Source organism: Crocodylus porosus, unplaced genomic scaffold (assembly GCF_001723895.1).
Source record: "Crocodylus porosus isolate Cpor-Errol unplaced genomic scaffold, CroPor_comp1, whole genome shotgun sequence".
Lineage (NCBI taxonomy): Eukaryota > Metazoa > Chordata > Crocodylia > Crocodylidae > Crocodylus > Crocodylus porosus.
In genome coordinates this window covers 6601668-6612510 of record NW_017728931.1, presented here as the reverse complement: position 1 = coordinate 6612510, position 10843 = coordinate 6601668, and the positions used below count along the sequence as shown (strand labels likewise).

The window sequence follows — 10843 nt, the reverse complement described above, 5'->3', positions numbered from 1 at the left end:
TGTGACGTAGTGGGCGCAGCCCGCGACGGCCGGGCCCCGCGCAGACTTGCTGCGCTCAGCACATTCGGGAGAACAATGGGCTGGGACGGGGCCGCGGCCGGGCGGCTCCTCCTCGCCGCCGCCCCCTCCTGCTCGCCGGCTGCGGGGCGGGCACAGCGCGGACCCGCCGCTCTCTCGCCCTCCCAGTCCCAACACAGCAAGTTTCGGGCAGAGCCGGGAGGGCTCGGAGCGGAGCTGCTTGGCTCGCAAGTTTCACTTCAAAATGTAATGGCTTTTGTCGGCGGCCGGCTGACTCCAGGAGCGCTCCGGTCGGGACCGCTGGGGGTTTTTGGTCTGTGGAAAAAGGCAGTGCGTTGTTGTCGTATTTCTTTGTTTGTTTGTTTGTCTGTCTGTTTGTGCGGAGCAGTTGCGGGAGATGCTTTGCATCCAGTCACTTCCCTGATTTAATCCTGTCGGACGGAGCTTGTTTCTCAGAACTTGGGGATGGCGCTGTGTGGCTGCAAAGCCCCGATGTTGTGTCGCTGTGGAGCCGGGAGAGCTTACTCGCGATGCTTTCTCTTTCTCTGCAGGGAAAAAAAGACCAAATGGCAAAACAACCCTCTGATTTGAATTCCAAGTGCGGCAGTGAAGACAGACAGTTGCAGCCCCGTGAAAGGCCAAGTCAGCCTCAGCCCGTTAGGCCTGGGGCCCCTACCTCTATACAAACACAGTATCAAGGTAACCTTTCAGGTGAGGGGGACGGCTCTTCACCCAGCAGCCCTCAGGGACCATTTGCGCCACCCACTAGCCCCAGTCCGTTTGCAACCAGATCCCCACTTTTCATCTTTGTAAGAAGATCTTCACTGCTGTCTAGATCCTCCAGTGGGTATTTCTCTTTCGACACAGACAGGAGTCCTGCGCCTATGAGTTGCGACAAGTCCACACAGACTCCAAGTCCCCCATGTCAAGCCTTTAATCATTATTTAAGTGCAATGGGTAAGCAAGATCATGGTAAGAAACCTTTTAGCTCATGCTTTATTTTTCTTAAATATATTTTGAATATCCCTGAGGACATGCATTTCTTTTAGACTATATGCATATTAATCTTGAGACACCAAAATAACCAGTGTTTCAATAAGAACAAAATGTTGTGCAGGCACATGACATCAGGCCAGGCTCATGAAAGACACAGGACATACTAAGACTTGTCCTATGGTTTGGAGCTGTGAGTACTGTTTGGGTGCTTTCCCAAAGAATAAGAACACCCAAAGAATAACAAAGTACTGTCCAAGTATCCTGCCTGCTTTTGGTTTCATACCATGTGGTGTATATTCTCTTGAACACAGGATTGTTGACTGATGGAATGTCCCTGATAGAAAGTTCTGTATTGGACTAGTTTTAGTTATGTAAATTAGCTTAAGGTCTTGCCACGGAAACTAAGGAAGGTGGGGGCGTAGTGAGAGGTGAAGGCAGTATTGGTTAATATAGCGACAATAATTGTGATAACCACCCCCAGAAATCTTGGAACATAGTACTACGATTGGAGAAATGATTAGAAATGTACCTTGTTTCAATTCTTCACCTTACCAATCCAGTGGTGGGCTGGGGGTGGGGAGTAGTTTACAAGTCAGACACTGTTCAGTTGTTCTGTTAACTTCTTTGTGTTGACTTTTAAAGTTGTCCATACAAATCTGTCTTGGGCTGAAACTTTTGGGGTGTATCTGGCAACCCTTTTACACACGCTGTGGAGAGAACCTGCACAGCTTTATTTCTGTTTTTAATTAATAGGAGGAAAATAAATGGAAAGGTTTCTGATGTCAGACACCTGGTTTTTTTGAGATAAGCATGGAATTGTAATCTGCATCAAAATCTTAAGTGTCACTCTTAAATTGTTTCACTGAAGTACTTGGGATATCTGCAGAGTAATTATCAAATATTTGACTAAGATTTGTGTAGTCCAGAGTTAAGGGACCAGGGGTAAGTCAGAATACTAAAGGGTCTTTTCATGTACCCGTCAACATATCTGATCAGGGTACCCAGTTTGGTGCTGTCAGCTTCTTTCGACTCAAGCACCCATATCTTCATTAGATACCCTTCAGAAAATGCCAGCTCTTAAATTTCACTTGTTGTTTGACTACAGAAAGATAATAGAGCAATTCTTTTGTTGCAGAGAACTCAGAAAGACCACAACAGGTCAGAATTATTTTTAACACTTTAGATTCCTATTTGAAAATCTCTGGGTTTGCCTTAAGAATGTTTTGCATGTTTTACAGTGCTAACATTACGTGGCACCCTTGACAGGGTCTTGGGACATCACAGGGTGCCATGACACCTTGATTGAGAATTGCTCTTAAAACAAACTTCACTATGTTCCCTAGGCATAAATTCGCTAAGATGTTTCTGCATCTTATACTAAATTTACTAAATTTGCCCAGATGTCTCCATTTAAAAAAAAAAAAATGTGTGCATATGTGTACGTGCACATGCAAGTATATACACACAATATTGGTGGTAGGTGTTTTGTCTCCTGAGGTGAGGGCTACATCCCAGGAAAGGAGAGAAGGCTCCAGGAGATGCCCCTGTTTTCCTAGATGTAGGGTTTCCCATGTGCATGAATGCTGAGAAACATCTCTTCCTCTCTCCAGCATCCTTTGAAGTTTCTTTGAGAGCCCACCTTCTAGTCAGGATGGAAGGGATAGGGCTTCTTTGGAACCTGTGGGTATTTCTCTTTAATCAATGGCAGGAGTTCCTTGTGGAAGATCATGCAGAGGTATTTTTTTCCCAAAGCCAAATAGTGGATTTAGCTGCAAGTTTCCCATCAAAATGAATTGAAATTCTGTAAATTAACTTGTCACTTGACAATCTCTTACATCATTTGTGGAATGTTTTACAGATGTATGGTTTAATGTAGTTCATTATTTTAAGGCTTGAACTTAAATCTTCAGAACCAGAAGGTAGAAATACCACTGTAATAAGCAACTTAACTATCACAGTTTTCTCTGTATTCCTAATTTAATTTAACCTTCTCTTCTTTAAAAAGAGAGTTTCTTGACCTCCAGAAAGTGAAGTTCCCACGTTCATATCTCAGCAAAAATTGGTTACATTGACAACTTTTTTGGTGAATAACAAACCCAAATTAAGTTTTACATGTAGCTATCAAAATATTTTCATAGGTAATGGTTGCAGTTACAGCTGCAAAGTGCTTACTGTAATATACCCTTAAGAAAGACTTTTCTGACATTATTGCTATAATTACAGCTTAATGCAAGTTTCACAACTTTATTGAGAGAACATACATGGTGTTATAGGACAAAAGATGCTAGACTTTTTAAAATAAGGGTTGGTTGGTCATAGCATGTGCAAAGCTGTAATTTAGCTGTGAGCATCATTCTTGTACTCAAGAAGGAAACACCAGTTCTTTCGGTAATCACAGAAACCTAAACTTTGTCACTCAGTCAAACATGCTTCCTTAAAAACCTTATTTTAAATAAGTCTTTGTACTACCATTGCTACTTTGGGTACTGTCATAAACAGTGGTTGATGCATAAACTGGGTGGAAAATGCTACGGTCACTCGAATATGGAATGTACTTGTTTTCAAACCTGGTTAAGCTGATAAGTAGGAATGTACCAAGTTCATGGTGGAAATAGAGCGAGTGGTGGCTCCTTTAATCTTGCATGTTCTCCTGTATGCACCTCTCCTGTTGCTGATTAGTGTAGGATCCTGCAGCTCCCTCCTGATCAGCAGGGAGGCTAAAACTGGTTTTAAACGTGGCGCCATCTTTGCCTCCCCGCCAGTCAGCAGCAAACAGCAGGGCCATCTGGGGCCCCTCAGCCAATCAGTGGCAGGAAGCAAAAGTGGCACCATATTTAAAACTTCAGTTTTTGCCTTCCCACTGATCAGGAGTGAACCAAAAGCGGAGCCTCTCCACCAATTGGCTGGAGGGTGTGGGGAACCTGCAAGATTAAAGGAGCCACAGCGCATCTCACTTCTGTCATGAATTCAGTAGGTCTCTACTCATAAAGTTTCCTACAAGTGACTTGTTGCTTGGTTCTTGAACTTGGCTTGTGACTTGTTGAAGAGATCAGTATCTCTGAAGTACTACCCAGGGGAGAGTCCAGACTTGTAGTTCCTGTGGAAGCAAAACTCCTGTTGGACTTGATGGGAATTTTTCTGACATAGGAACTTTTGGACTAAGCCCTTGAAATTTTGAGTGCCTAGTCTGTCTGCAGTCTCTGAAAAGGAACTGAACTTGATTTAGTAGCATACAGGGATAAGTAGTTGTATCAGGCTAGAATTGGCAGTATTTGATAAATGGTAAAAATAACCCCATACCTGTTAAGTTTCTTTCATAAAGTACCTACATATTTATGGGATGTTAATACAATGCCAGCAGAAGCTAACTACTAGTTCAGGTTCTGACTGAGTGGGCTTATCCCAAACAAAAACATTAAGGTTGAAAGTGTGTTTCAACAGAGTCCAGCTAGCAACCAAAACATATTACTTTTTGTTACACAGCAGTTTTACTATCCTTTTCTCATCCCTTCCCTGCTTCAGAATGTTAAACTACCTGTTCGTTTAGTAGTCCTCCATTGCTCATCATTGCCCTCCAATACTTACCATATACCCAACTATACCCTCTCTCTTGCCTTGGAAATATTCTAGGTATATATGGCTGATTCTTATACATTATATGTATATTTCAAGAGGAGTACCAAGGATCCCTTGGCACCCATTTGAATTGTTAGTTTTCAAATGATGTTTTTGGCATGATGCAAAATGGTATGGATGTATGTAAGTATGTATGTAGCTGTTGTGAGGTGCCAATCCTGCAAAAACTTAAGCAGGTGTTTTAATTTGAGTGTATAGTAATTAATTCCATTATTAAAGTTAAATGAGACCTAAGATTATATTTTTCACTATTACTGTTTTTAAACATCTAACATATGTCTTGGTATTAATAGTCTGTTGCAAATTGATCTCAAAAAAAGAATGAGTGTCACAGTAATGTAGGAAATTTAGACACAATTTTCTATCTTTCCTCTTTTTTTGAGCAGAAGTGTTAAAGTTAGGCAGGCCTGTCTACTGGACCATAGGGTTAATTATGGCAGAACTGTCTCTGATATAATTGAGATCTTATTTCAGTTTAAAAGTTTAATGTTCTAAGGGCTGTAAAATTTACATATTCCCTCCCTTTGCTTGGAAACATGGTATACCAGTAGGGGATTCAAGGTAGAGTTAGTGTTCCTAGTATAGAGACATTTGAGGGAGAAGTTGCTGTGATTGATAGAGCTTTGCATGCAGTTGCAGATTCAACCAATCATTTTCACACCTGGGGAACTGAGTCCTGTGTCTTACTGAAATAATTTTGCACATAATTATGTCATTTGGGTTTTAATGTTGCCCTTTTCCCACATCCCTGTAGGGAAGAGTTCAGATTGACAGTGAGCAGTATGCTTGTATGCCGCAGATTACCCTGAGTCTGTGTTTGCCAGTGTTCACATGAGCTGGGTGGCCAAAAGGTGCTTGCCATAGCCATTGAACCTGATCTGCAGTTTGAGTGGGACTTCTGCAATGGGAGAGGAGGAAGAGAAGGCCTTTGTTGCTTTGGGAGAGGGTATTGGCCCTGAGGCCTGACTGACACGAGTCAAAGACCCCAGCTGAGTTGGGTGGGGGTGTGGTAGGGACACTTGGCTTGCTTTAGGGAATAGTTTGGACTACATACCTGAGGAAATGTTCAATCCTTCAGTAAATTGATGGTGATGATACATGTGTGAACTGCATAGGGTGTCAGGGAGCAAGCAATAATTTATGTCCTAATGAAGTAATGGAATAGGAAAGGTAGGTGAACAAGAAATAATGGGGATGAGCGCTAGTGAGGTAGGGCTGGGAAAAGGGAGAGAAATGCTTATCTTGCTTCATATGTTTTATGAAGTGTGGAAGAGTCGGTCACTACCATGAAGCGTGAAAGAGTCAGTCATGGGAAGTACTTGCATACATGATGATAACTACATAAATTATTACTAATTTCAAAATGATTTTTTAAAAAGAATTTAGGAAATCCAGGGACAAAAGCATTTGGTAAGACTGATGGATTTGAGGATTTTTTATTTTAAACTCGTGTGGTGCGTTGGCATGAGCAGGAACATGCATTTTCCATGGGGTCAAAAAGCAGCGGCACAATGTGTACCACTGCTACTTGTCCCTGGGGAATGGCCATGCTGTGCACGCTTTAGTGCACAACATGTTGCCTTGGTGTCAGCAACTGTGCTGGCCCCAGCAGCCTTACCTGGGGGGCCTTTGGGAGCTGCAGTGATACAGCAGCAAGGAGCCTGGCTGGCAGCCAGAGTATGGCTCTGGCTGGCCAGGCTCTGGTTCTGGGCGGCATGCACTGCTGCCACATGAGCCACCCTGCTTTTTTTTAGGTGTGGGTTCATTTGACCCCTGGGATTTTCTGGCGTCAACCCCCCTTTATTCCACATGCTGTAAATTAGCAGTGCAGGGAATGCTTGTGTGTAGGTTGCTGCAGACTGCACATCTGCGCTCATGTGGATGGATATGCCCACTGGGTGCATCTACACATACGTTTTACTGCAGAGTTGACTAATTAAATTCACAGTGAAGTGTCAGAGTCTACACGTGCACCAATATTAGGGCACAGTAAATTAATTGTCTCCACTATAGGATGGTATCCTACGGTAGAGTAATTTACTCCACCAAAATGCATGTATAGACGGTGACAGGGGCTGACTAGGGCATTAGGGTGCTGGGGAAGGGCTGCTTGCTGCCTAGCCTTGCACTTTAGCACCATCATGCCCCAGCCAGCCCCTCTGCCTCCTGATGCCACCACTCAGACCCTGGGACTGACTCTGTGGGCCCCCTGCCAGCCTGGGGCTACACTTCCCCGGCTCGAAGTATAGTCCTAGGTGCAGTATCTGTATGTGCTGCACCTAGGACCAGTTTTCTCCAATGTAAACTACATTGGAGTTTATCACGTCATATTAATTGCATGTGTAGACGTACCCAATATGTAGTATCCATGTATAATAAGATGTACGTGCAGGTGTTTATGTATACACCTCATTGTATAAATGTATATACTAGCTATTCATTCTCAAACTTTTTCTGATTTTGTGTTCCTGTTTTAGCTAATTGGTAATATATTTACAATTGGTGTTGTGAACAAACAAACCAACAAAATTGGAAGACAATTTAATGAGCACTATATTTTAATTTTTTTCTTTGTTGCATGTTTTACAGTGGGAAGCACGGTTTATTATTCTAATACGTCCAGTATTTCAGCAGTTGTTATATGGAGTGTTTCATCAGTTAAAAATCAGCATGGTCTGACACTTTGAGAAGCTTATCTAGCCATTTTTCCATGTGGTGAAATGGGGTCTTAATTTGCAGTTGAAAGATAAATTTAAATACCAGTAAAATTGGGACCAGTTTGTGTGGGTGGTGGGGAGGGAAATTGGGTTTTTCTGCTTTTGGTCTTCATATACATAAATCCCAGAGATGTGGGTTCCCTGGAAAATTTTGATTTTCCAGTACCCTAAATAGTGTTATCTGATTTACCATGTTTATTTGACTTATATTTAGTAAACAAAACTAAAAAAATACCCCCATGTTCATTTTATGTCCCAATAGCCACTAGTAGTTTAAACTGAAATATTTGATTAGAAAAAAAATTAAACACAGCACACTTAGTGGCTTAAATATTATATTCAAACAAATTCAAAACTTTGTGGAAAAATTATTTTTTATTGGAATACTTGTAAAAATGTAAAGACAATACGCAATAGCATGTACTTCCCTTACATTGTTTGTTTAACTATAACAAAAAAAAAGGCACTGAAAACTGTTGACACACTAATTTTAGCACAGCCAAAGAACTGTGCGTGATATGCCATGGTTGTCCACCGATCTACTTCAACAGAGTTTAACTTTTGTCCACTGAGGCCATTGTGGCATCTCCAGTTTTTCACTGTCACCATCTGTAGAATCACTTGCATTACTTATTAGTTCCACTTCAGAATCAGACTGAGGCAAATCTGATTCAGAACTACTTGAATCACATTCTCTTTCACTAAAAGATGGTTTTACCAATGAGTCTATGGGCAAGGGCAACTTACCGTCACACTGCATCTTCGCTAATTGTGCTTCTGACTGATTCTCCAGAAGCAAGAGATTTTGAGAAATAGAAACAAGTTTAGCGCTGCGTTCTTTTGTTAGTCTATTCCTCTTTTTTGTCTTGAGTGAGCTGCAAGTCTTCCAGTTCCATTCACAAGAAGCTGCTGTTGGTGGAATACTTAGGATTCTCAGAGCAATCCTGGACAACAGTCAGGTGTTACAGTATCCCTTCAACCATGTGAGAGGAGATGTATATTCTCTGCTGCCTGTCAAATGATGTATGTGCTCCGAAGTTTTCCTTTTGCCCAGTACTTGGCAATGGCTGTCATCACAGCTATTTCATCGCTGTTGGGGACGTTCTTAGCTACTTCCATAATTGTATTGAAAGCAGTAGACAGATCATCTTCTGATCAATGTTGTCCTCTGTGTTGAGGATTCAAAAGGTTTGCAGCCAGATGAACTGGATGAGAGCAAAACTCCAATCTCTAGTAAACGTTTGTTTGACTTCTTTTTTGGATAGAGGTGAAGAAGGCAAAAGCTCAATTTGATTTTCATTGAGTTGTTTGAATATCCCTGGAATATTTGAAAGGCTTGGTACCCTTCCTACAAGTTTCTTGATAGCCACTGAAACTGCTAGTAGGAAACTGAATGCTTCATGAACTCGGAACGCAGAACACATTGTTGTTGAGAATCTGCTTCCAAATTTTCATGGGCATAATCTGGGATAATATGTCATCTACTGAAACACACTGCAGACAGTTCTTTGTGTGAAGCAAATTATGTAAACGCTTCGTAGCTGAGCCCCATCTAGTTTCTCCTGGTAATAAAAGTGCACTTTCCTTCCCATGCTTCTCTTTCTGTAATATCTTCAGTCTGATTAGCAGCATGATGATTGTGTTAATACCTTCACAGTTGCTTTGCTGTTTGCCAATATTGCGTTCATTGTAGTCACACTTATTATGTCCTTTGCCAGAAGATTCAACCCATGATCAAGACAGCCGAATACTATTAAATGAGGATACTTTGCCGTTAATAATTGCAGCTTTCATGTTACTTGCATTATCAGTTGCAAGGGCTTATACCCTGGAGGGACCTGCAGTTTCAATCTCTTCACTCAGTAATTTGACTATGTATTCACCTGTATGACGAGAAGATTTGGTAGCAGTTGCTTTCAGGAATATTGGTTCAGGTGTTGCTAATCTCATGTTCAATAAAGTTAAAAATGTTTCTTGTATATTATTCCATCCATCTGACATCAGAGTCAGTGATTTTGCTTGACCAATCCTTTGAATAACCATTGTTTGAACTCTGTCATACTCTCTATCTAAGAGAGAATGTGATAAGATAACGTGACGGTAACTTTTATGATGGGCAAATTAGTTTGTAATGTTCCTTCCAGTATTGATTTGCAGTTACAGAAAGAGGCGTGCAACTTGCAAATATAGCTCAAGCTGATGTCTCATCTGCTTTTTCTTGATCTTCTTTTGACATTTTGTCCACAAAGCTAATGAAAAGCTTGACTGTCTTGAACAGCTTTTTATGGTGGATGGCATATCTGGTGCTAGGGATCTTGAAAGTGAGGTTCCTGCTGCTTCTTCCCCCAGGCATAGCAGCTCAGTATTTTCATTTTCCATTTTTTTTTTTGCAAATCTGCTATTTCACTTGAGCTACCAAGTTCCTGCAACAAAGGAGGGAAAATATATTTTTATTTTAGCCTCTTCTAGTCTGACCTCGTCCATCAGAAGGAGAAACAGCAGGGAGCTTGCTTCTCCCCTCCCTGCCAAAAAGAACATTCTGCTGTTCAACTTGCTGCTCAGTTGCCCTGGGACTGCAGAGCCGAAGGAACGTATACCTCTGCTATCGGCCAGAGCACTAAATTCGCTCTGCTGGGTTGAAATAGTTGGCTATTTATCTATTATGTAACTTTAAAAAAATATATTGGTAAGCCTAAGCCACTTAGGTGCTTAGTGCAAGCAGAAAAGCAAGATGCAAATATTTTAAATAATAGTCCAGAGTTGCATTAACAACCTTTAAAATTATGTTTTAAAACAATGTAGATGCTAGTCTATACTGTGTGTTGTTTAACATATTAATTTGTTTGCTTACGTAGGATTCTTGAAGTAGACTTTTCTCAGATGATGTTGTTCCACCACTTCATTGTATTAGTTTTCTCTTTAGGGCTTGTACTCTTTCAGGACAGTTTCTACATGTTATTAAATGTTTCTTCATTCTTGTAGTGTTGTTAGCATACTCCTGCCTGCAATATTTACATCTACCAACTTTCTTCCTTCCTTCAGTAGCTTGAACTTCACTATAATGATGCCACACACTAGCTTTGTTCTGAGTGGGCATTATTATGACTACTTCAAACCAAAAGCATGAAAAAACTAACAGATCTTATGCAAACACTTCCAGCTTCCTAGGGATAATCACCTGAAAAATATTATTACAACTTTGAAACTCCCAAGCTTACCTAATATTGTATTGGCATCCATTCATTGTTACTAATGACTTTTATGAAACAATGAATTTTTACAAATGGAAAATTTTCCATGGAAAAATAAAGTGTGGAAAATTTTCCGCCCCACATCTCTGATGGAGGCAGTGAGAAGCACAGCCGGCAGTGTGGAGAGCTGCTTGCAGCTGGTAAGTCTATGGTGGTGGAAAGAGACAGGCAGATCAAGGTCCCTATAGGGAGGAGGGTGTGGGGCTGGGGTGTGGGGAGGGGTGC

The 10843-nt window shown here is 41.4% G+C and overlaps 1 protein-coding gene across 9 annotated transcripts in view; it reads left to right on the top strand.

Moving 5' to 3' along the window:
- Positions 1-62: 62 nt before the first annotated feature.
- BCL2L11 (BCL2 like 11) overlaps positions 63-10843 on the top strand; it is a 41896-nt gene continuing 31115 nt past the window's right edge. Inside the window, exons 1-3 of one of the 9 annotated variants that reach the window (XM_019544104.1) lie at positions 66-264; positions 570-717; positions 886-990. In XM_019544104.1, the coding sequence (XP_019399649.1) occupies positions 76-264; positions 570-717; positions 886-990 (442 nt within the window). In that variant the 5' untranslated portion in view covers positions 66-75. The other 8 variants (XM_019544103.1, XM_019544107.1, XR_002102760.1 and 5 more) reach the window with 8 other exon arrangements.